This window comes from Xiphophorus maculatus, chromosome 16 (assembly GCF_002775205.1).
Source record: "Xiphophorus maculatus strain JP 163 A chromosome 16, X_maculatus-5.0-male, whole genome shotgun sequence".
Taxonomy (NCBI): domain Eukaryota; kingdom Metazoa; phylum Chordata; class Actinopteri; order Cyprinodontiformes; family Poeciliidae; genus Xiphophorus; species Xiphophorus maculatus.
In genome coordinates, this window is record NC_036458.1 from 9,261,689 (window position 1) to 9,286,706 (window position 25,018).

Genomic DNA, 25,018 nt, shown 5'->3' on the forward strand with positions numbered 1-25,018 from the left:
TTTGAAGGAACAGATGTTTATTTACCACAGTATTAATATATTTTAGCTTTAATAAAAGCAAAGATTGAAAAGGATTTACTTGATTCCTAGTTATTTTTACAAAATAGCATGCAAAATTAACAAACACTTAAACATGTACAGAGAATAAAATGAAACACAGAAATATCAACTTCCTGATGAATGAAAGCCTGTATAGCTACAAGATATTTATTTTAACCACTCAACGCCTCCACTTTTAACATGATGCTTAACTATGTGAGGACAAAATACTGTTCTGTGTCACCTTACCTACAGACATCAGAGCATATGTGTGTACTTTACATTTTTAAACATAGGAAGACATCTTTATAAATAGATGAATCAAGAACTATACACTTTAAGTGAGAAATATGGCTACACTTTGAGCATCACCAACTAATCTGATGGATCTTCACTGACTCCACTCAGCAAATCTGAGACATGGGACTGAACGACCAGTCAAGCATTTTTCGTGCTGACTCGAACCTTTCGCTGAGGTTACTGAACGTAGGCCGATTATCAGGATTTGCATCCCAACACTGATCCATCAACAACTTCACCTGGGAAGGAGAAAATAAAGAAGATCCTGAACCACTCAAACAAATGCTGTATTTTTAAAACACACACATAATTGTTATATTTTTGTACTCAAAGGCATATATTTGGTTTTATGAGACCAAGTAATACAAAATGCAGGGATATTTTAATCATCAAAGAGCACAGAGATCTTAAACTGTGTTGAATTTTGGACACCATAACTTTGCAAGAAAGGCTTTTTGAAAATAATTTTCATCACAAGGAGAATAAAATAACACAAATAACCCTGTGGCTTCAGCTGCAAGCTCCCCTGCCTTCCCCCTGTGGACCGACTGCCACCTGCAAAAATACACCTCTCCTGACTAGAAACAACCAATCAGAGCCTCAGAGCCAGGAGGAATGTCTTACAACTGTCAATCATGCTCGTGGATGTGCTGCTCATACCCCCTCCACTTGCGCTACTGCTCCTTTCCCACACCAAACTCTGCCATAAATGTGCAGGCAAGCAAACTTGGCCACCATAAACAGTTTTCAGTGACTGTAAATTGTTTCTCTGCCATTAGTACAGCTGCAGCAAGCCGGCAATCTTGAGATTGTACGAGCTGATTACACCGAGCATCGAGTACACGAGCGACTGAGAGTACTAAGACATCCCTCTTGCCTCTGATCGTTTGTTTCTGACCGGTACATTTCTGCAGATGGCTGTAGGACCACAGGGGAGTGAGAGGAACCAGATTTTTTCTTCACAGACTGTCTCATATTATACTGTCAGGACAAAGCACAGAATTAGCAAATATGTAAAAAAACATATTTTTGTACACTGCAAAACACAACATCTTAAAAAGTATTTTTGGTCTAGTTTTTAGTGCAAATATCTCTTTGAAATAAGACAAAGCTAACTTAAAAGTAACTTTTTAGCAAGATGTAGAGGCTTGTTTTCAAGTAAATAGTTCCATAATGAATCATGATGAAAAAGTACTTGTTCCATTTGCAGATTATTTCACTTGCAATTCAATTTTCTTGTGTTATGAGTTAATTTATCTGCCAATGGAACAAGTACTTTTTCATCAATATTAAGGAATTATTTACTTAAAACAAGACACCATAGCTAGTTTGTCTTATCTCAAGTGTACTGAAGTATTTGCACTAGAAACTAGACCAAAATTACTTAGTAAGATTTTGTGTTTTTGCAGAATAAAAATTACCCACCACAGCTTTAAGTGATAATAATGACCTTAATACTGGGTGAACTAGTATTGAGTTTGCTAGAAAGTGTAACATGAAGTATTATAACAGCTCATAATAATGTTTTTTAACAAAACTGTGATAATATTAATGACTTTGAAAAACTAACACTGTTGCACCCTTAATAATATTTCTTCATTACTGGTTATTTATTGTTACCTCATGTGGGCAATCCCTGGGACAAGGCAACCTTTGATTTCTCTCCAGCAGCTTTATCAGTTTCACCACATTCATGTGTTCTTCCTTATCTTCTGACATTTCAATGAACTTCTACAAAACACACACAGGAAAAAAGACATTATTTTCAGACTCAGAATGCAATGTTTTCTGACTGTTCTTGTATTTTGTTTGAGCTCTGAGTCCGTTCACAACATACAGCTGGAGGACTCTGGCGATGGTCACAGCGCGTCAGGATCTCATACAGTGTAACTCCAAACGACCAGACGTCAGAGGCAAATGAGAATTTGAGCTCCTTCAAGCACTCGATGGCATACCTGCAAAGTGCAAAGCATGCAAATGTAAGTGCTAAAAACACACAAAGTATCACTTTGATATGGTGCATAAACTGACCAGTAGACAGGACTGTCTCCGTCCTCACGAACGCGATAGTAGATTTCTCCTTCTGGGATGTACTTTGTTAGGCCGAAGTCTCCGATCTTTACAACATTTTTGTTTTCCACCAAAACATTTCGAGCAGCAAGATCTCGATGCACATAGCGCTTTGAATGCAAGTAGTCCATCCCCTGGAAAAGAGTTTGGAAAAACGCTGTGATACTAAATGTTTTGTCAGCATACATCCCATTTCCCAAAAAACATATGAAACAGCAACACCAATAAACACTTCAATCTCAAACTAAAATGTGTTTCATTAAGATTTTTTGTTATAGACCAAAAAAGTAGTGTAAAATTGTGAATAGGAAGGAAAAGGAAGCATGCTTTTCAGATTAATTTCTATAAAATCTGACAACTGCAAAGTGCCCAATGTGAACACATCGTATAATCCATTTAGTAAAATTATACTTCCAGGTTTTTTTTTTAGTGAGTATGTCTCTACCAGTTTGACACATCTACAAGTTGAATTGTCCATTTATAAATCATATCAGAAGTCAACACTCTTGGATCTAAACCATTCTATTTTAGCCCTGGCTGTATGCTAATGTTAGAAGGTGATCACTGCTCCAGTCTAAAGTCTTTTGCAGGCTCCAACAGGTTTTCTTCCTATCCTTTAGCTCTACCCACCCCTCCATCACCTCTGATCAGCTTTCTTGTACCTCCTGAAGAGAAGGCTCCCCATAGCATGATGCTACCATTACCATGTTTTACTGTGAGGACGATGTGTTCAGGGGGCTGTACATAGTTAGTTTTATTGCACATAAAGCATAAGAACACTTTTTTACACATGATTGCCTTGTTCCATTACATGGGAGCATTATTTTTAAGGTTTCCTCAGATTTGTAGAGCTCATACTAGAGCTAAGGATCTTTGCATCTCCTGTAGAGGAAAGGCGTATGCAAACTCTGTAGAGAAATTTGTTCTTTCTCCCAGGTGTGCAAGGAAAAAATTACACCATAGCTTGCTTTTTTTTTTTTTATGATGCATCCTTTTACTTCCAAATCACAATTACGCAACTTTGTGTTGCTCTATCTGATAAAACTCTGGTCAAATACATCATGAGAAAACATGAAAAAAGCTTAAGAGGTATAAATACTTTTCCAAAGCACTGTAAACTATAGTACAAGCACTAAATATTCAACCGCTGAAACTCACCTGACAGATCTGCTGAGCAAACATGAGGCACTGGGTTGAACTGGTTTTATTTTTAGGAAGATACTCTCGCAGACTCCCCAGAGGAACATATTCCATTATGAGCTGGACCTCTTGTCGTCCTGTGAGTGCACGATGCAGCAGTGTTCTTATCTTGCCATTTTATTACATTCAACATGATGACCTGAACTAATGCTCAGCAGGCTGAGAGCTGAAAGCTTAAAATATTGCCATTCAACAAAAGCTGTGGTGTGCTTAGTATAGATTTTCAATTATTGAATGCAAATCGAAATCTCCCGTTAACAGGGAACTGTCGAGCTGAACAAATATATTTAAAGTGGACAGATGATGTCTTAGAGCTTACCTGCTTCAGTGCATAAGCCCTTGTACTTCACGATGTTGGAATGATAGAGAGACTTCAGGATTTCAATTTCCTTCATCCAGCTCTGAGATGCATTTCCGTTCTCTTGCTTCAACGATTTTACTGCCACAAACTCTCCTGTCCCATCGCTGGACGGATCATACTGGTACAGAGTGACTTTTCCAAAATGTCCCTGCAGACAGAGCAATGAGAATAATTACTTTCTTAACACATGGGAACAGAAAAGTGTTGCTTCTGGAGCTCACCTCTCCTAAGTCTCTCATCTTCCTCAGGTAGCGCTTTTGAAACACGCTGGGGTCCATGGGTGGGAGAGTGTCAACCGGGGATATATCAGGATCTGCATGGATAAAATGAACTCTTTTAGGTAATTGCACAATAACATATCAAACCAAATTCAAAAGTAAGGTGTGCAGGCTAGTACTGACTCATCTGGATGAGTTTTGTGAGTTCTCTGAGGATAGTTTGAAATGTAGGCCTCTCATTTGGCTCATATGTCAAACACATGCTGATGAACCTGGCCAGTTCCTCGGAGGATGGGTTTGCCAGACGGCCCTTCGTCTGGTAAAAACGCTCTTTCTGTTGGGAAACAGAGGATGGTGAAAAAGGACAACATACAGAACTCTAGAAAGTTAGCGAAGCTGAAGTTTAAAGTTTCAGCATGCACTTACCTCAGGCAATGTGCAGCTGCTCATTGGAAGATTAGCGTTGTTGAAGATTTCAAGCAGCGTGACGCCAAAACTCCACTGATCTACAGTACTCTCAATAGGAGCGCCACTGTCAATGCACTCTGGAGCGACCCAGGGTATCCGATCCAAACGTTCTGCAACATGGAAAAGAAGTCATGATAAAGCTCCACATGAAAAGTGATCCTGGACAGACTGGCGACCTGTCCAGGGTGTACCCTGCCTCTCGCCCGGAATGTTAGCTGGAGATAGGCACCAGGACCCCTTCCAATCCCTCTAGGGACAAGGGTGTTAAAAAATGGATGGATGGATGGATGAAAAGTGATCAACATTAATCTTGATCTATTACTTAAGGAAACAGAGTGAATATTTGCAAATATTTTGCTTTGTAATTCTGGGTCAAACATGCGTGTTTACCACAGAGTACGGTAGTTGAAAACACACTACTAAGTTTGGTGTTTTTTTTTGTGACAGCCTTAAATACCACAGAGTAATGATAGCAAGACAACAGGAAGCAGAACACAGGAAGTGGTGTAGTCAAACTTTCCGGTTTCCTTAATCTGACTGAAGTGACTGAAGCACTTCAAAGTTAGAAAACATTTGTCATTGGTTATGTTCAGTCTTTTACCAACTAATACCTTCTCGTGAGAGGACATTCAGCGCAATTCCAGGATCACTCAGCTTGACGAAAGGAGAAGTTCCAGGTTCCAAACCTCCCCGTGCAACCAGAACATTCTTGGCACAAACATTTCCATGAACAAGTCGTTTTGTCTCCTAGTGTAAAAAAAAGGTACAAGTCTTCACTCTTTATCCACAGTTTCTTATTTTTTTGTCTGATTTGTTTGATTTAAAGTCAGTTTAGACATAAATTTTTTAAAATAATAGGCAAATTACACTCTACATGTAAGGATATATGAACGGAAGAAACACACAATTTGCATAAATGATTTTAAAATGTTAGAGAGAATATTTCAACATTTCTTGTCTGAACACAGCTACTAAAGTTCAGTTAGACAGGTTCAGTCTCTTATTCTGTGCCCCAGTGTGTTTGTGCAAGACTACTTACATATCAGTAATAATTAAAGTTACACAAACACACAATTAGACCAACAGAAAGGTGTTTGAACTCACGAGATAATTGAGAGCCCTTGCAAGCTGCAGGGATACAACGAATTTCCACTGAGCTGTGATGGAATGTTGTTCTCTGCGGAGAAAAACATCAAGTGGGCCGCACTCCAGGTATTCCTCCACCAGGATGTCTGTTCAGGAAAATACACGTAGAAGAAGTCTAGCTTGTTATGATGCAACAAAAATGCAAACAAAGTCAAATTATCTTTAAAATAGAATAGACTGAGTGCAACTTTGCATTTACTGTGGTGTTGGATTTAAAGATTTGACTATGGAGGCACAACAGGGACACAATTGAGGAAGTCATTAAAAGAAGAACTGAGCACAGAACTGTGGTTGCCCTTACTTTCAGATCCTTTGACAGACACACCGTGCACAAACACCAGGTGACTGTGAGATACCTGGCTCATGAGGCTTGCTGTTTCAAAAAAGGCCTAAGACAGAAAAGAGAACAGTAGCTTAAAACATAGGCTCAAAAAACACAATACATACATTTGATGCATGTATGTAAAATCGCATGGCTTACTAGAGCAATATCTTTATGGCTTTCCTCTAAGATTTTGAGGACCACTCTGATGCCTTTGTTTTGGGAGAAGTTGTTGTTAAACCCATTGTCTGTTTCTCGCAACATTAACTGTCCTGAGTAAATGTTAGTTCTTGTGCCGCGGCCCAAATGATGTTCCTGCGGGTGAACACAAACGCATGTCTGATCAGAAAAACAACAGGGAATGTATAGCCTGCCTTAAAAAAGTATGGTCACCTGTTTAATCTCTTTGTCTTTGATCTGGTGAAAGCGAAGCTCTGTCAGGTTCAGGGGCAAGCAGTCAGAATAGCTGCGTTGGTCAATTCCTTGCCTCTTCACCAGCAGATTGGATATTTCTGCGAGGCAAAAACAACATCGTCACATTCCTTCCTGGAGACGTGGTGTCGGTGGTATGATATACAGAACAACATTTCTGTACATCTAAATTACAAACCTGCTTGTCTCGGTAAGCAGCATTTCCTGACAGTAAAGTTGTCCGACCCGGACTTGAGCACATAGGTTTTGAGGTTATCTGTGAGCTCCTTCACACTGGAGAACTCTTTATCCCAGCCTTCCATGCTGAACACCGAGCCCTTCTGCTGGATGCGAAATTGCTTGTGGCTTGGTTTTGAACCATTCTGTTTAAAAAAAATAAAAAAGGTGTAAATACCAAATCTGAAAATTATGAGCCTCGCTGCACTGCAATAATTCCCAGAGACGAGCGTGGGTGTTGACTTACCTCATTTCTGTTTAGTACAGCAAGGATGATGCGATGATAGTCGAGGGCACTCCAGCGGACAAGGAAGGCTCCCTCCTCTCCTGCCTCCCTTTTCAGCTTGTGTAACACAAAGTCCTCACTGCAAGCATACCGCATGATATAACCCTGTCTTTATAACCTGTTTGTGACTGACTATGCGAGGATTAGAGTAGAAAACTCACTGCATAGGTCCGTGCAACATATTTGCTTCACTCAACACCACCCTGGGGGGAGCCACTTCATGACAAAGATAGTGGTGGGCGTCTGCAGTCAGCCGATAGTATCCATCTAGCAGGGAGATGAAGGCACGGGCCTCCTGGCTGGAGTTCATCTGTACCTCCTACATATACACACAGAAACACCAATGGCTTGCAAACTACGCTTTCACCTGGAGACAAAAGTTTAAAACCTAACAGAAAGCCCAAAGCAAAAAGTAACCCCAGAGCACTTAGTCACACACTTATAAAACAAATGGAGCACCTCTGGTAAAGATTCCTAAACAGCAAAGTAGTTGACACACTTTTGTCATTTATGCGTTACTTTTTTAAAAACGGATTATTTAAATCTACAATGAAGATCTTTGTCTTTCTGTTTCTCTGAGGTATAAATACTATGTGACCCCTTCTTCAAAATGGCAAAGACAAGAAAGCATGCCGTCCAGTAGGATGTGAATTGATCTTCATAAATAGGGTGATGGCAATAGAGAAAACGGCTCACTTAAACATGAGTTATTCATACCTCTAAACAATTTGTTTTCATTCACCTTTTACATGGTGAGAGACAAGCATCTCTCACCATGTAAAATGAGTAATAATTGTGGAGTAAAAATAAATAGTTTTATTTACCTTTAACTAAATATGACATACAAAATTGTACCTTTCAGCTTTTTGCATGTTTCCACCTGTATCTTGACAGTTTGTCTTTGGTTACTACAAGCTACTACTAAGATTAAGATTTTTTGGATATGTCATAAAATAAAGGATGAATATGTGGACAACCACCTGATCTCAACTATTTGGTAAAATGAAGACTACTATACTGTAGGCCTCTTTCTCCTCCAGTGGTCTTTGGAATAGTTTTAAAGTTAATAGCATTATCAATTCTTCACATTTTCAGTGTGAGATTGGAGCTACTGCATTAAGGTGGACATTTTAAGGCTTTTTTTTTTTTTACAGGTCCATACCATGTGTGGAAATACTATTGAGTGGTGTTTGTACCACACAATGAACTCTCCCTTTTAAAAAGCCAAATAATCTGCCAAGATGATTAACAAGTGTAAACTAAATCAACATTAGTGATGCATCGCATGCACATATTGCATTAGTAGAAGGCACATGGAAGGATAAAAAGTACTCTCACCATGCAGTGACTTTTCTGAGTGGTAATGCACACATTAGCTTCTGTAATGGCGATGTGAATTATTTCGCGGAAATCACAGAAGAAGGTCCATTTATCAGGAGGATTTGACGTGGACTGTTTTGGTGTTTTCTGATTCACATAGCTGCCCCTGTGGTAAGAGTTTTCCTCTGCCTAAAGCCAGGAAGCAAGAAAAACGTGAATACAGAGAGTGAAACATCCACATAATAGAAAGAACATGTCACAGAATTTGAATGTAAAATCATTTAGTATGCGGACAAACCTTTTGAGTTTTCAACATTCTCCACTGAATCCCCTTAGTGCCAGACACCATAATTTCATGGGTGAACGGCGCTGTGAAGCCCTTCTTTGAATCGCCATTGCTTTCGTTGTTGGAGTAGGAGACGTTTTCATCCCCGTCCTCCGTCAGCTGCAGGCGAGTTACAGAGAAAGTCTCTGTTCCGAAACTTGGAACCAGGTTTTCAAGGGTGGAGATGTACTTATACATGATTTCATGGGCTCCCAGCTGCCCCTTATCTACAGTGTGCTGCTGGAAGGTCTGCACAAATTCAGTAAACACACGGCGGATCCTGATTTTAGTCAGAAAGTTGTCTCTGGAAATGTTCTCCGCAAATGTTCTTGGAATGCAGTTCTGGAAGCTGAAGGTAAAAACAGAGTCAAATAATGACATACATGTATCACAGCAGCACTAACCCTTTAAAACATTTCTATTATTAGAACAATTAAATAGGAGCAAAGCATTGTATAACAATTACCCAATTTTTCCAGCAACTTCCTGCAAGTTCAACCCCTTTTGCATTGCGAGGTGTGACAGGTGGAGTACAGCCATGCCCAAGCTCTCGTTTTTGAAACGATTGTTTTCCACATCAGACTTTGGCTCTTCCACATTATTCACAAATTCATGCTTGGCCTACATTGGAGACAGAAGAAGCAGAGATTGTGTCACTTGCTTAAAGAAAATAAGCAGCATACACTCAACAGAAGCAGGTGTATGTCACATACCTGGGCAAACAGATACTCCAAAGATGTAATGTCAAGAAGAGGGGAACCTGCATTGTTATCTGTCCCAGATTTGAGGGTGTGGCGCGACACACTTGGCTCCTTTTCATTGAGTCCGTGCCAATTGCGAAAGTAAAACCTGGACATAAACAAAACAGGCCGCTTACATTAATACCCTTGCTGTGTTCAAGCAGTAATCCATGCAAAGCGTTATGTAAATGCAGACTAACCTCATACAGTAGTGAACCAATTCACTGGAGTTCTCATCTGGACTGAAAACATGGTTTGGATTGTACCAGTATTTTGTTTTTGGGTTGTACAACGCAAATAAGACATGGCACAGTGGTGTTATCCCTATGGGGAGAGACCATGAGGTTACATCCATAATAAAATAATAAAGAATATCCTCCATTTTGGTGTTTGAGGTCAGCTGTCACTCTCACCTACAGCTTTTGCAGCTGAGATGCACAGGTCCTCTGCTGTGACATCTCCACTGGTATGAGACAGATACTTCTCCCCACCTTTAGTCCAGAAAAGGTAGACGTGAATGCCATGAGACTGAGGGGCCTCATTTGGACCTGGGATCTTTCCCGGCTTGAAACAACCCGATTTTCTAGGCATGTTGGACACGATCACTGGAAGAAAGACAAGATAAAATGGTTAGTGACTCATCTGCAGTCACGTAGACATAGGCTCTGTACAGACTCAGGAAGTAAGGGGGAATTGTGATACCTATAAATTAGTAAGCTCTATATACCTACTCTAATATTATGATTATTAAACTCATAGCTTGAAAACTGAAATAAAACGACCAAGTAACTTCAGTAAAACGATCTGGTTGTGCTCTTTTTAAGGCCTTCCGGGATTACAACTTGTCAAACTTACAATTCACACCACAAATACAGCCTTAAAGGGAAATACGCCACAATATTATTATAAAAATAACTAGGGTATATAATAAGGGCAAGCCACAGAGCGACCAAAAGCGCGAACTCATTAAAATTCATCCGGTGTCATAACAAGGAAATACATTAGCCTACATGTTTATAAACATCGTTGTGGCTGAAATTTATCCGTTCACTTCAGAAACGTGGAGAAATATTACCGTTAGCGTCGAGCTCGTTCAGAATGCGTTATTTTAGAAGAAGCGCGGCGTCATGAGCTGTCGGTTCACCTGCATTGTTTACGGAGCGTTATTTCCCCTTCACCACTTTCTGTCTGTTTCTTGCGAACTGTGAGTTGCGACAGGACGCTGCTTCCCGAAAACAACGTGACCACTCCCTCCTCCGGCTGCTTTAGTGGGCAGGTCCCTTCATGCCCTTAGCCTTCACGACGCTCGGTTACACAAGGAAAGACCCTAAAATCACTGAGTAGGAGGCAATTTCGTACAAATTTATTTGAATATTTAGCTATAAATCTGTTTATTCATTATTATTGTTTTAAAACCTAAGTTATTACATAATAATAATTCTGTAATTAAGTACTAATTTAAAGCGTCATTTGATATGAGACGTATTACATATTAATATAACTTTTTACTCTGTAAATACTACTATAAAGAAATGCTAATACTGCTACAAATACACTCTCTAATAACTATTAGCTAAAAAAGACTAACAAGAACACATTAATGACGTAGAGGGATAAAGAACTATGACTATGTTGTAAAAAAAAAAATACAATGCTTTCCATATTTGGGATTTCTCTTTGAATAACAGCATGCAAGGGAAATTTAATTTGAAATTACTCATCCTAATCATCTGTGGGAGAAACTAGATGGTTTTTTGCTTTGAGTACATCCTTATACATTTCTATACCTACATTTTGAGTATATCCTTATACATTTCTATACCTACATTTTGTACCTCATCTTAAACACTTCAAACAGATCATTCCTCCTGATAAAAACTCAACCAGTTCCAGAAAGCGTCCCATGAAGCACCAACCGTTTCAGTTAAGCTTCCAGTTTGTACACCTTTTTGTTTATGCCGTCTGTCATCCATGCAGTTCATCGCCCACCTATTGTGAAACCCTAACAGCACTCTAAGATTATGATGCAGTATTATGTTACTTGGCAGAAGCTAATTATATTGTTCAGGTGTTAGTCAGGTTTTCCCATTCAGTCCGTATAAACAACTTACCTCCTCACCCAGACACTACCGGAGGAAAACAGCCCACATTTTCCACGAGGATTCATTTTTATTTAGTCGCTTACAGTAAAATCAATCAATGTTTTTTTATGACTAAGCCAACATAAACATAAGAGTGTTTTGAGCCATTAGCTACAACATGCAAATGTCCGAGTAGTCTAGTCGTCAAAACAAAAGCATGAGTACGAGTTGAGAACCCATTCACAGTGCCACATGATCTGATAAAGGCCAATGACAGGTCTTTGGACTGAAAGAACTCTTGCTCCATCTTTTCAACTATTCTCAAGACGTTGGGAAAAAAAGAGTAAACCTTGAGAAGCACACGTTTAGACTTTGGCTACATTGAGCAGAGGCATAAGCAAAAACATCGTGAAAACACTGGCTGTAATTCTATTTGAGGCCAAGAAGAGTCATCAATTTATTTGTTGCATGACCACATTTTTCTGTAGATGAAACGTCTTTTACCCTTACACTACTACAAGATGCCTTTCTCTCTTCCTTTTAACTTCCATTTTAAGTGTATTTTCAAATTACAAAGCATACACTGACACAAAGTCTTAGATAAGTGGACACAGTTTAACATTTAGTCCAAGAAGGTAGTAGAAAATGTCAAATTATGTGTATAAGCTAAAACAAAACGCTTGTATTTAAAAAAAAAAAAAAAAACTGTCCCAAAAAGCACAGAAAAGTCTGCACTCTACATCGGCAGAAAGAAAGCAGACATGTTGGATGATACTTGGACAAGCGTGTACAAATAAATGAAGGGACACAGCTTCAGTGACGACTTTTAGCACAATCAACGTTTTCATGTCCAGGTGGGGTCACTGATACCCCCAGGTTGTGTTGGTACGTGAACATTCTTCCCATATATCTCAGCAAAACATTTTCAAAGAAGTTATTTCATTCATCTGCGAACTAATCGTACACATAATGGGAGTTGCAATACAGTGGGTGAGCATATTTGCAAAAACAAAACCCAAAAAGGAAAACAAATCAGTTGGGGGCAATCTGGTCATTCCTTCTTTGTTTCTTCTTGCTCCTGTTTCACCTCTTCATAGGTGGGTTCCTCATCTTTTCCTTCCACATCCACCTTGGCATTAGGGACCCAGAGCCCAGAGTCGATGCATCTCTTCATGTGATGTTTTGCCTCCTAAAATTATGTGAATGTAAACCAGAGCTTGTCAAAATGCAAACCTAAGTCTCAGAAAGACAATTGATTAAAAATAAAATAACTTACCGTTGGGTCCATTTTGCTGATGACGTCTTGTAACATTTGGATGTCTTTTTCATCGAAGCAGTTCTGCATTTCCTGCAATTGTCAACATGTCGTACAAAACTCAAGAATTTCCTCCAAAAAGCAAATTCCAACAAGACCAATAGGGTCGCTGGTGAATGGTGAACTTACAGCTGGCAGAGATTCATAGACTTCAACGGGATCGAGTCCACCAGGTCCCAGGCGCTTCTGTCGTTCTTCTTCTTCCAGTTCCTTCATGGCCTTCTCTATGCGGATCTTTGCCCTTCCTCTAACTCGCTCCTTGAATGACTCGAGCTCGTCATTAAATGCATCCTGGTACTGCTGATCGGCCGTCTGATTAAATGCATATAGTACAAAAACTGGGTTTTAAGGTTTTCCAGCACACTTATTATCAGGGATTTTTGACTGAATCTTTGAAAAGAATACAGGAACTTAATCAGTTTTGTTCAAAAACTAGAGGAGTTAAACTGCACACTGATGTTCAAAACTCTTGTTTCTGCATTTGTTCGTTTCATATTTGTTTCCCACAGAGCCAGACATTCCAGAAATCTTTTTAAGTGAACGTTTTGAAAGTTTGCTCTTTAGCCATTAGATGTTTCTTCACATCTAATTAGTTAATTGTTGATAATTAACCATTTTCAGATAAATGGAATCATCTTAAGGTTGACACATTGCTCCAATGCTGAAGACACATAGTTTAGATGTCTATAGCAGCACATTGATTTGTTTTAAGTTTGACTTCTTTACACTTTGAAGTCAGTAGTGTGATTTTTTTTCAAGGTGTTGAGAGAGTAGTGAAATATCCATAAATAATATATAAAATATAGGTTAGCCATAAAAAATATTGATATCAATAATCGGCCCAAATTTTCATATCAGGGTATCCCTAATTCAGTCTTTCTCCTAATATGAGAAAGACTGAAAATGAGCGATGAAGAAATCCGAAATTTAAAGAATAAACTGAAAAACCTTCATGAAACATAAAGACATATTCTAAATGCAGAAAACCCAAACATTAGTGGGTTTGCAATTGTTCTTTGTGTAAAAGAATTGTCACTTTTCAGTGACAGTATCTTCTGGTTAGCATTCAATGTGCAGCTTTAAATGATCAGTGTTTTTTTGGTTAAACAAAACCGCCTACTTACCTTGATCTTGGAAAAAAATTGACGGAAGCAGCCACGGGGGTCCACTTTCAAGCTTTTTGCCAATTCAAGTATGAACTGCATCACTATAGTCTGATGAGCCACTTGCTCCATCAGTGCATGTTTCTACAAAAGAAGAATTCATACTTGGAAAAGAGTCGTGTAGGGATAAAAAGGGAAAACAGCTTGAGGGAAATAAGGAAGGGCATTACTGAATGACACCCTAAATAGCATCTTATTTATATTTAAATCACCACTGCTATTATTGAATTGAGAGTAAAACACAATTCAATAATAGCAATGCGGACAAGTAAAGAAAAAGAAAAATTCTTACCTCTTCCACTTCAAGATCAATGCACATGATGACAAGATAATTGGCAGTTTCTTCACATACAAGATAAGGATTGTCAGAGAGGTACTTCTGGCTGTCGTCCCAACGCCGCAACATCCCTAAATTAGGCAGTAACAAATAAACATCGCTACTTCCAAACTGTAACAAGGAATACGTTTATGCAGACAAAACGACTTGATGGTTGTCAGTGGCCCTTACCGAAATGTTTGATCTGCTTCTCATACTTCTCCACAAAGGTTTTATGCTTTTGCTCCTTCTCCTCTTCAGTTTCTTGTCCAACCTCAGCTTTGACATTAACGATACTCTGTCAACGGTGCAAAGAAAAATAAAAAAACATGTCAACAGTAGCACTTGTCACTGTTTGAACAGCTGGAAGTTAAAGATACTATCCATAATCTATAATTACTCAAGTCAGTGGTGCAAGTGTTAGCGCACGAATAACGTCTAGAACATCCTTTATCTCACATATCACTCCTTTAAACTAAAAATATTCCTACTGTTAAAGACATCCAGGGTTGCGTGGTCTTACTGAAGGGAGTTGACTCAGAGTCAGCTGTTTTTTTGGTCAATGAGGTGTTTAGAAACAAAGACAGGAGAGGCTAAAAGTAGATGTAAGAAGCTAATTAAAAGCAAAGTGTATTTTCAATAAATCTGGTTTTCGTTCAGGCTGTTGCAACATAGCATTAGATTTTGGTAGTTGCTGGCTGCTCAGCTCCTTTGCTGTCTTGTGCTTTGCAGTTTGGAGAATTTCACACTCGTCTTTCCAGCGTACAAAAAGGAGTCGCCTGCCATTCGGCATCATCTTGACAGACCGAGGGAACATTTTGGTAAATTGTCAAAGGAGGAAACTGACCTGGAGATCAATTTCAGTAGACAACAGAAAAGCTAAAATATGAGAAATGTTGGCAGCCTTTCAGAACATATCAAGCTAAGGGAGAAATTGACATTCTCTAGGAAGGACCGAGAGTCTCCTATTCATAATTAGCAACACTGATTGCATCAATCTTTAATGTAAAATGTTAAAGACAGTAAAAGCATAAACTCAAAATTATTCTGTCTTTGTTTGACAAAAAGTGTGCCAATGCCTCCGCTCCTGAAACAATGATTAATAAGCATTCCTTAAAGGAGGGGCAGGGAGAAATATTTTGAATGCTGTACGACAGTTCTCCAAGTAAAATTAAATTAGCGAAAATCACCATTTCAAAGATCCACATGACCTGGACATTGAAAATAGGTCAAAAATCACAGATCAGTGCTGTTGCACCAAGAAAAAGTACAAAAATCATGTTTTGTCATAAAGACAAACTACATAAATGTTAATATCATCTATTAATACACTGATATTATGAATGTCTTTTTTTAGAATATAAAGGAAACACTGAAAAATAAAAATCAACTAGAATCATGCTAAATTTTGAGCAGCACAATAAATTGATTCTGTATTAAAAACAGAGACCAATTTAAGGAAGACACACTATTGTTTGCAAGTACTTGTACCACTTGACAACTACCAGTTCAAAGGATATAAAGACAGTTTTACTAAGAAAATTGTTAGTGTTCAGATTTTTTAATCATTGAAGATAAAAATAAACCCATGAAACATCAGATTGTGGGAAATTGCTGCTGAAAATCACGTGTTGCTTAAAGTGGCATGACTGATCTGTGTCACCTTGCTGAAACCATCTCTGCTGAGCGTGTCCACATTCCAGGGCATCTTCTTCTCCTCTCTTCTGTGTTCATCCATCTTCTTCGACCAGTCTCGTTCCTCTTTCTTTAATTTCTTCTCCTCCGCCTGGACTTTGTTCAGCTCTGTTTTGGCATCATCCGACAAGGCGACGCTCAGCTCCTGCAGTTTCTTCTGCGTCTCTGCCAGCTTACGCCGACACTCCATTAGACTCTTGTTGATTTCTTCACCTTTATTCTGAAACTCTTCCATTCTCTCCACACGAGCCTGAAAGTCATAGATAAAAGTTTTATGTTCATCCAGCAGAGTCACCCATTTTCATAGAGTTGCAACTCAACCAATATAGGCTAAATACTTAAGCCTGGTTGAAATAAGTAACGGTGATTTGTTAGGAGCAAGACAACAAACGCAATGCATGTGCAGTCTGGCCAGACAAGTAAGATTATCAACATTATTATCTTAACTACTTGAGGCTAAGTTGACTTTAAACTGTACCTGGTGTCTCCATCTAAAGAGGCTCGGTGTGTCGATGTTAGGGTGGGTATCATCTTCATCATCTGAGACCTCAATGTGGTCCCACACGCTGTAGTCTATCCTGGACATCCTGCCAGCTACAACACGAAGCTAACCAAGTTAGCCACCTACAAGTCGGATAAGTTGGAAGGTTAAATAAACTTGACTAGAAAATGTAATTCCGCAGCAAAAAATCTCGATGTGGAGGCACGTCTTAGTAATGTGAGTTGGCTTAAACAAACTGGGTTTTTATTTTTCCCGGAGAAATCACAGTTGGACCTCCCTAGCGACTACTAGCTAGATGCAGCTACAGAATTCTAGAAAGAATCGCTCCTGCAAGTTTCCGCTCTACGTCATCACGTCGGCCGTCAGATGCACGTAAGGTATGGCGTCGCAGAGCAGAACATATTTGGAACAAAATGCCATGCGGTTTGTTGGTAAATCTGAAATATTATCTCTATAAATAAAAAGGTAGAGACACGATTGTGTTTTTTTGTAATTATTTTTGTCAAAAAACGATAAAAACAAAACAAAAAAACTTGCGGCAGAGCTTTTAGAGTTGCAGAAAGATTTTAGGCCGTTTACAAAAGATGAGCACATAAAACAAGTTTTAGTTAATCATAATTTGCTTTTAACTTATTATTGTTTAAGTTAAAGCAGATATTATTTGTTATAAAGCTGTACCAAAACTGTTTTCAATACATTATTGAAAAATGGCATTTAGTTTAACTATCCAGTTCTTAAATAGAATATAATAAAAATGAAATAATTATAATGAATAAACAGACATAAGCCTATTTTAAATATAGTTATTGCAGAATTGCAATAAACCGATTCTAGATTAACATTATAGATGAACATTATTAGAGGTTCGGCATCTAATAATGTGTGCAACATAAATATCTCTATTGAAAACATAAATGAAACATAAAATATAGAAAAACTAAAAGGAGGATGCACAGTTGACTTTTCTCACAAACAAAATTAAACAAAAAAAATCTCATAATATAACTATTATATACCTTTTTAAGTTAAAAAGAAAATAAAGGAGCTAGGCTTTTAAATATATATTTGGAATTACCCTTTTAACATTTGTTGCGAGTAATACATTTTGTGTTCCTATTCAAACTTCAGAATGTTTTTTAGGAAACGAAACAAAATGTTTATTTTCCTGTGTGAGTGCAGTGTTAGTTTCTATTTCAATTTCTAAGATCAAAAGGATACAGAGACACTGAAAAGATATGGAACAAAATATTTATCTTAAAATTTAAAGTGTGGAAATGCACATGTCCAAATGTGTCCAAAACATATGTATTTTTTTCAATTACACAAGAGTTTGTCAGGTAATAAAAGTACAAACTTAATAATGGTAAACATATATAGAAAATATAAATAAAAGTTTTATACCTTCTATATTTGAACTTTAATTCCAATTAGTTCAATTAGTTGAGGGGGTTAGCCCCATAAGCATGCCACTTTTGGGTATAAAACAAATAACTTCAAATTATAAATACAGTAAGAAGACTAGAAGATACTTTGGCAAACTACTTTTGTTTTGTTTACAAATGAACACGATTTACAAGGAAAAAAATAATAATAATCCCCCCATATCTTCCTTAAATTTTTTTTTAAATGCTGCAGAAATTCCAAAATCCTAACAATAAAGTAGGGATATGAAGGTCTTGGGTCTTTCTGCATGGTCTTTCGTGTATTTGCTGGTTCTCTCTGGGTACTCCAGCTTCCTCCCACAGTACAATAAACATAACTGTTAGGTTATTCAGTCTGTCTACATTTACATCGGGTATAAGTGTGCGCATGTGTGTCTCTTTGTTGCCCAGTGATGGACTGGCTGTCTGTCCAGATTGAACAAACTGCTGGAGCTAACCACCAGCAAGAACAAGTGAGACACTTGATGAAAGGATTCCTTCTGTTTGCATCGCCTTGTTTGAGGTCTGGAACAAAGCAGAAATTGTGGTATTAATAAAATACAAAACACAAAACCTCTAAAGATAATTCAAAGAGATTGCTCAATAAATTGTCAGTTCAAAAAGATTTATTAAAACCTTACCTAGATTCACTGATATATTTCACCTGTTTATTTTTGTTAATATTAAGGATTATGGCTGATGAAAATCTGAAAACCATTTAGGTAGAAAGCTTGAATATTACCAGAAATAAATAAAAGGCGTTGTTAAGACAGTCAGGAAGAAGACTGCTGATAGTTATCTGCTGGTAGATAGACACTAGCACCCTCCCCCAGTTTCTTTAAGCATTTCTTTATGGAAAAAAGAGATTGGTCTAATGTAATATTAATATTCCAATGTTCTGAGGTTAACTAAGGCGTACCTCTACTGGTATAGAGAATATTGATGAAAACCCCCTATGAGAGTAGCGAAGTTTTTTTTTTTTTTTCCAAGTCTGTCTAACTTGTTTATTTCTGACAGGCACAAGCTCGCCCCTGAACAATTTGAACGAGTGTTAACAAAATGGCAGAAGTATGAGTAATGTGATAGGAAGGTGTCACGTTTAAATCTCCCAGCTCGTCATGGTGTAGTTTTATGAAATGTCAAGTCTAAATATCTACACTAAGAAAGGTTTGCCTAGAGTTAAACGTTGATTATACTTCTCATTCGTGGCATTTCTAAATGACAGCATGCTTCAGAATGACACAGACCTGCTGTATTGTTGTAGTGGAGCTTTCTACCACTACGGAAAGGAGAACGGGTGATTTATGTTTCGTTCTTGTTTTCAGTCGGTTTGGAGTCCTTAAAACCGGAGCAGCAGGTCGAGTTTCCCCTGTGGACGTCACAGCACCGCCGCATGTTTCGGATCACCTCCTCGCACATGCTCTCCATGTACTTATTAGCTGCAGGATGTGGAAGGAGTTAGTCAGATATCCTCATAGGCTTAAGGCTAAAACAACATCTGAAGCACCTTGTAAACACTTCTGGATGGCGCATGCCTGCTTTTGACACGGATCTTTCTGTGGCATTTCTGAAAATGAGTCGAAGACGCATTTTAAAACACGTTATATTTCAAGAACATGGTAATGGACTCAAAGTTACTCTCACCTCTGTAGATAACATTGAGGCTAACCGCTACGTCTTACCTCTACACTGTTTTGGTCATGTGACACATAGACAGCGAGTCGTCACTTTAAAAAATAAATAAAGGGCGACATCTTGTGGAGGGAGGCAGGATGACATATAGAACCTTTAAATAAAAGAGCCTAAACATTTCAAAAATCTTGTAAACCTTTAGGCAAATATGTGTGTATGACAAAACCTTTATAATTTAAAGCTGTACACTTAAATTACCTATATGAGCTAAAATGACCAATATACTAATAGCTCATATAACTTAATAAACAAATTATTGTTTTTGTTACAGTAAGAAGCAGAACATCTTTAAAAGACATGCGCCTCAGTAACCAATTTTAAAGTGAATTATCACTTTACCACAGCGGATATCTAAAATTAGACAATCACTGTACTGATTAGTCATCTAAAACATAGTGAGGGTCAGACAGGCTGAAAATGAAACAGAAACGATGAACAAATGTGATTATATTAGAAGGCATTACATCATTTCATGTACTGCTGGACTTTATTGCTTAACAAAACCCGAGACTGACATTAGTAATCTAACAAAAACAAAAGGCATCATCATCAGTAAGTGAAGCAGTTAGTAAAAAGCTTATTTTTATTGATAACAATAAGAAAATCAAACCAAGAAACAGCTCGTATTTACAGCAATTCCCTGCTGCTATTCATTTCAGTGCCAATAGTGGGTGTGTGTCTGAAATGTTCCATAAATTCATTAAATTAGTAGGTAAATAACGCTATCATAAATATTTACTATACAACAAACATCACATGTGAATGCTAAAATGTGAAATCTACCCTAAATCATTTATATATATATATATATAAATGACAGTTACCAAACATAACATTTTCTCTATGGTATCTAACTCTGGAGGGTAACATGATCCTCATCAACATCTGCTGAATCATAAATGTGTCATAGTGTCATAATTTCCATCTTCAATGCAACAACAGTTAAATCAGTTCAGATGAATTTTCCCTGTGAGTCAGACAGCGCGCCAACTGATCCGCTGTAAAATAGCAAGCTTCAAACACCTGAGCAAAAGCAAAAGGAGATTTCAGGGTTAGGATGCAGAGTTTGGAACATTTTAATAACCGCAGCAACATGTAAATCTTCCCTTTACCTTTGATCTTTTCTTTGATAATGAACTGCTTGCTCTTTTTTTCCAGCGTGTTTGAGGCAGTGCATGTGTAAGTGCCTGGGAGCAGCGAGGAGGAAGTAATAACAGCTTCTGCTTTCATTTTCTCTTCTGTGGGATGGATGGGCTGCCAGCTGTATACAGGCCCAGGGTTTCCCATGGCTGTGCAGTTTAAGATGACTTCAGCTCCTGCTGTAAAGTCTAACACCTCTGTTTCAGGACTTAGAAATGTTGGGGGAACTAAAAGGGAAAAGGAAAAATAGCGGTATTTAATTTTCAGCATGTATGCACATTGCCGTGTAAAAGTGTTCGCAGAACTTGAACTTTTTCCATTTTTTTCACATTTCAGTTCAAAAAGGTAGTATATTTAATTGTAAATCGCATGATAGACCAACACAAAGTGAATGCTGAGCAGAAGAAAATGATAGTGTTCAAAAATCTTTACAAATAAAAATCTGAAAAGGTCACTGCACAAATAGCTTCACGAAGACCAAGAGACACAGCAGGCAGGTCAGTGGTAGTTTTTAGATTACTTAAATAGTGTTAGCTTATAAAACAATGTCTGAAGCTTTGAATATATTGCAAAACATTTCTAAAACATCCTATCAAGATATGGCTGCCAATCTAAACTGACAGGTTGGGCAAAGAGACAATTACTCAACAAATCGGAGGCCGATAAAAACTCTCAGAGAGCGAGAAAATCTGTCCATAGCACAAGTGTCCACGTTGGCTCTTAAAAGCTTTGGGTAAAATGATGAAGATATAACTAGTACATATAAATACAGATAATATAACAAATAAAGGTTTAAAAAGCTTTGAAAGTTTTACATGAAATATTTGCTCTGAATTTCCACAACAGACTGACAAAGTGCAAGTAATATTCATCATCCGTTTATATCTGTTTTATTTTTCACAAATATCGCCATCCACTTGGAATAAAAATGTATCCATTCTTTTTTGGCAAGTGTTCTATTCTTTTATCGATTTTAACAGCTAAAAGTAGAAATGAAGTGGTTGTTTATTTGTTTTTTAAATAACAACCCATTTCTAAAGTTGTAGAAATGTAAAGTGGTCACTATTCATTGTCAAAGGAAGTTGACAAACTCATGCTAGGATGGCCAAGTCAAAGTTCAGACCTAAATCCGGGTGAGATTCTAAGTTCATAGACCCTATTGTGTTACATTTTCTTTTGAGTTCACGTCTGTGCTCTACTTTGTGTTGGTCTATAAAGTGTTTTATACACATACATACATAACATAACTCACAGTATACGGACACAGCGAGGGGCTCTGAGGCCAGAGTGGGAGGAGGCTGTGGTCCCTCTGGTCCAAGGTCCAGCTCCGCTACACACTTATATTCTGCATCGTTTTCTGCTTTTGTTGGCGTGATGACGAGGATAGAGGACACTTGTACGGAGGAAGAAGATGTGAGGTCAGAGAAGGAGTGCTGATAGACCTCAGTCTGACCTCGGTACCACCTCAGTGTGAGGTACTGAACAGGAGCTATATTCTGAACCTCACAGAGCAGCTGGTACTCTTTTCCTTCCACCATGGGGCCAGTGTGGTTCGCCTGCCTGATGGAAATGCTGTCTGGAGTTTCTAGGTAAATAACACACATATTTCTAGTAAGGAAAATAAGTTCATTTAAGTTGCAACCATATGCTAATGTCAAGAGCTGACTCACTGTAAAGAACAAGGTTGAGTTTCTCCTCACACTGTCTCGGAGCTGTGAAAAAAACCCCATAGCAGATGGGCTCCTCTATCCACTCAATAAGGCTGTCTACCTTCCACTGGACAGACCGGTCCTCCTGCGTGTGCACCGCGCCGATGGCCGACTCCCAGCCCAGGACACGAACTGGGCGTGTGGCTTCACAGCTGACCGTCACCGACTCCCCGAAGCCCACCACAACCCTGGATGGCTTGAGAATAAGGGAGCAACCTTCTCCTGACACTGGAGGAGACAGCGTCAGTCGCCAGTAAGCGATATTGTGTCATGAAAAAGAATCTACCCCCTTACAGATTTTATGTTTTTGATTTCTTTTTCACACCTAATTGTCTCAGGTATAAAACAAATATTCAATTCATTTTAATGGGCAATGCAGTAGGACAGTGATCCAAAGCACATCATCAAGTTTACACCTAAATACCACACAAAAACAAGGATTTGGAGTGGTGTAGTCCAGGGGTGTCAAACTCCAGTCCTCAAGGGCCGCTGTCCTGCAACTTTTAGATGTGCCTCTGCTGCACCACACCTGAATGGATTAATTAGGTCATTAGCAAGGCTCTGGAGAACTTATCTACACAAGGAGGAGGTGATAAAGCCATTTCATTCCAGTGTTTTGTACCTGTGGCACATCTAAAAACTGCAGGACAGCTGCCCTTGAGGACTGGAGTTTGACACCTGTGGTCATTAGACCACATTTAAATTTTATTGAAATGTTCTTTTTTATCTCAAAGAACCTTCCAAGGTTGGTAAATTAAAACAAATTCACTAAGATATGTGGACCAGAATTTCTCCAGAGTATTTACAACTCTCATTTCAAGTTATTGCAAATGCTTGATGGCATGTGGTGCTGCTAACGGTGGGACCAGAAAGGCGGATTAACTTTTTCACGTAGGGTCAAGTTTGCTTGAATACCTTTTTCCCTTACAAAAACAGTCATTTAAAAAGTAAATTTTTCCAGGTTTGATCATCTTGTTAGACCTTATGAAACGTCTATGTTAAAAACAGAAGAAATCTGTAAGAGGAAATAATTTCACCACACTGGTAATGAAAACTACCATTCCATGGAGAGTCTAAAATAATGGGTTTAATCATAATTTTAACACAAATTAGCTTTTGTCTAAGTTTTTCAATTTTTTTTATTTTAACATTCACTAATCCCACCATAAACTTGATGCGTCCAACTGTTAATCCTAACTTTTTCATTTGCATCACCATTTGCATCATCAACATTTCTGTCCTGTACATCATCTATATGCAAAATAATTGAGAATAAACATGTAGTCCACAACTTCTTACCTTTATAAAACATGCAAAGTACGAGTATCCAAATAAGAAAGTTGTTTCCCATGGTACTGTTTCTTTTTTTTTTTTTTAAGTTGTCGTCGACTGACAGAAAATTCCAACTTGAACCACCCTGGCAACTCTGCAGGGAACTATGTTGGAACAAAGCAGAGATCCCTCCCAGCTGACTTTACAGATGGGAGGGGGTAAAACAGGGGAAAAGTAAAGGGGAAGAGTGGGAAAGTTAACACAGCCCATTATTTCTTTCATATTGAATTAAAAGCTTTGAAATACATCAGTAGATGTGCAACAGGAATACCTGACCCACCGGACACTTGCAGCTAGGACACTTACAGGGACAATTTGCTACTTCAGCTGCACTCACAAAACAATTGAAGTCATAAAATATTTTAGCGTTTATTTTAGGTCTCATAAAAAGCTGTTTATAATAGCTTGTTTTCAGTTCCTCTTGCACGCTTGCTTGAGCCTGCCTCAGGCCTTCATGCTTTGTTAAGTCCCAGCAGGCAGGAGAGCTGGTCTCCTGCAGCATGTGAGTTTGTAAGACTCACACTGTGACCAGAATGTTGCACAGCATATCGGCTCTCCGTGTAACTGTGGTGCAAGAGAGCAAAAAAAATAAATAAAACAGATGATTTTTAATGTATGCGTGGAGAGGACAGCTGGGAAACTTTACACCTTACAGTGTGCATTCTCACATCACTTGCAGCTTTAAATATGCCCCACCAAGTCCCCAGGATAAACATTTCTATTGTAAAATCTTTATCATTTAACTCTTTGTCTTGATGTGCTTTAGCCCATCTGCTAGGTTGCTATGGCAGCACAAGAGAAACATAAACAAACAGTTGACCTACTTTTCAGCTAGGTTTCTGTTGGAAATGACAAGAGAATAACTCAAAGGACACAGTTTAAGGACAAAAATAATAATAAAAACGTATTGTTTTTTATAGGATAGCACATTCCCCTCTTTACATTCACTATGTTAGGATCTAATTAGTATGGCTTACTGCTGTATGGCTGCCTGAAAGAAGCAGAGAAAAGGGTTCGAGGGACTGACAAAGGGGGGGCAAGGAAACACAGACGCTGTTTTGACTTTGCCTCAATCAGTATTCCGCTTAAGGAGATCACTGAAACAGAAATTGGCTCAGTTATATGTTAACCTTTAGTTTTACAGATAATTTAAAATAGGACTAATTTATACTTGTTTTTTATGTTTTATATTATTTTAATGTTTGCTTA

General features: G+C 38.3%; 4 protein-coding genes across 6 annotated transcripts; all 4 read right to left on the reverse strand.

Annotated features, from left to right (window-relative positions):
• On the reverse strand, positions 1–10,685 carry tyk2 (tyrosine kinase 2). Of its 2 annotated transcripts, none has more exons than XM_023349267.1 (24): positions 10,588–10,685; positions 9,857–10,048; positions 9,644–9,767; positions 9,417–9,552; positions 9,170–9,324; positions 8,677–9,052; positions 8,397–8,567; positions 7,220–7,377; positions 7,020–7,137; positions 6,735–6,918; positions 6,518–6,636; positions 6,284–6,439; positions 6,104–6,191; positions 5,761–5,888; positions 5,268–5,403; positions 4,615–4,766; positions 4,372–4,522; positions 4,192–4,283; positions 3,929–4,118; positions 3,568–3,686; positions 2,371–2,543; positions 2,177–2,294; positions 1,960–2,070; positions 1–578 (listed from the first exon to the last, which is right to left on the reverse strand). In XM_023349267.1, exons 2-24 carry the CDS (start codon positions 10,032–10,034, stop codon positions 444–446), a joined length of 3,468 nt encoding a protein of 1,155 aa, XP_023205035.1. In that variant the 5' UTR covers positions 10,035–10,048; positions 10,588–10,685; the 3' UTR covers positions 1–443. The 2 variants fall into 2 exon arrangements, with proteins under 2 accessions (XP_023205035.1, XP_005809119.1); XM_005809062.3 differs by having other exon boundaries at positions 10,519–10,671.
• Positions 10,686–11,951: 1,266 nt separating this feature from the next.
• Positions 11,952–16,989, reverse strand: cdc37 (cell division cycle 37). The gene is made up of 8 exons (XM_005809053.3): positions 16,492–16,989; positions 15,982–16,263; positions 14,511–14,616; positions 14,295–14,410; positions 13,964–14,086; positions 12,969–13,151; positions 12,801–12,872; positions 11,952–12,713 (listed from the first exon to the last, which is right to left on the reverse strand). The coding sequence occupies exons 1-8, from the start codon at positions 16,597–16,599 to the stop codon at positions 12,576–12,578; spliced, it is 1,128 nt and encodes a 375-aa protein (XP_005809110.1). The 5' UTR covers positions 16,600–16,989; the 3' UTR covers positions 11,952–12,575.
• A 760-nt stretch (positions 16,990–17,749) lies between these two features.
• cmc4 (C-X9-C motif containing 4) lies at positions 17,750–19,652 on the reverse strand. 2 transcript variants are annotated; one of them, XM_023349411.1, is made up of 4 exons: positions 19,581–19,652; positions 19,444–19,503; positions 19,184–19,375; positions 17,750–18,461 (listed from the first exon to the last, which is right to left on the reverse strand). In XM_023349411.1, exons 2-3 carry the CDS (start codon positions 19,499–19,501, stop codon positions 19,239–19,241), a joined length of 195 nt encoding a protein of 64 aa, XP_023205179.1. In that variant the 5' UTR covers positions 19,502–19,503; positions 19,581–19,652; the 3' UTR covers positions 17,750–18,461; positions 19,184–19,238. The 2 variants fall into 2 exon arrangements, with proteins under 2 accessions (XP_023205179.1, XP_005809108.1); XM_005809051.2 differs by lacking the exon at positions 19,581–19,652 and having other exon boundaries at positions 19,444–19,574.
• Positions 19,653–20,181: 529 nt separating this feature from the next.
• Positions 20,182–23,894, reverse strand: LOC102230479 (intercellular adhesion molecule 1-like). The gene is made up of 5 exons (XM_005809054.2): positions 23,777–23,894; positions 22,439–22,705; positions 22,021–22,353; positions 20,741–20,995; positions 20,182–20,651 (listed from the first exon to the last, which is right to left on the reverse strand). The coding sequence occupies exons 1-5, from the start codon at positions 23,826–23,828 to the stop codon at positions 20,644–20,646; spliced, it is 915 nt and encodes a 304-aa protein (XP_005809111.2). The 5' UTR covers positions 23,829–23,894; the 3' UTR covers positions 20,182–20,643.
• Between the last annotated feature and the right edge of the window lie 1,124 nt (positions 23,895–25,018).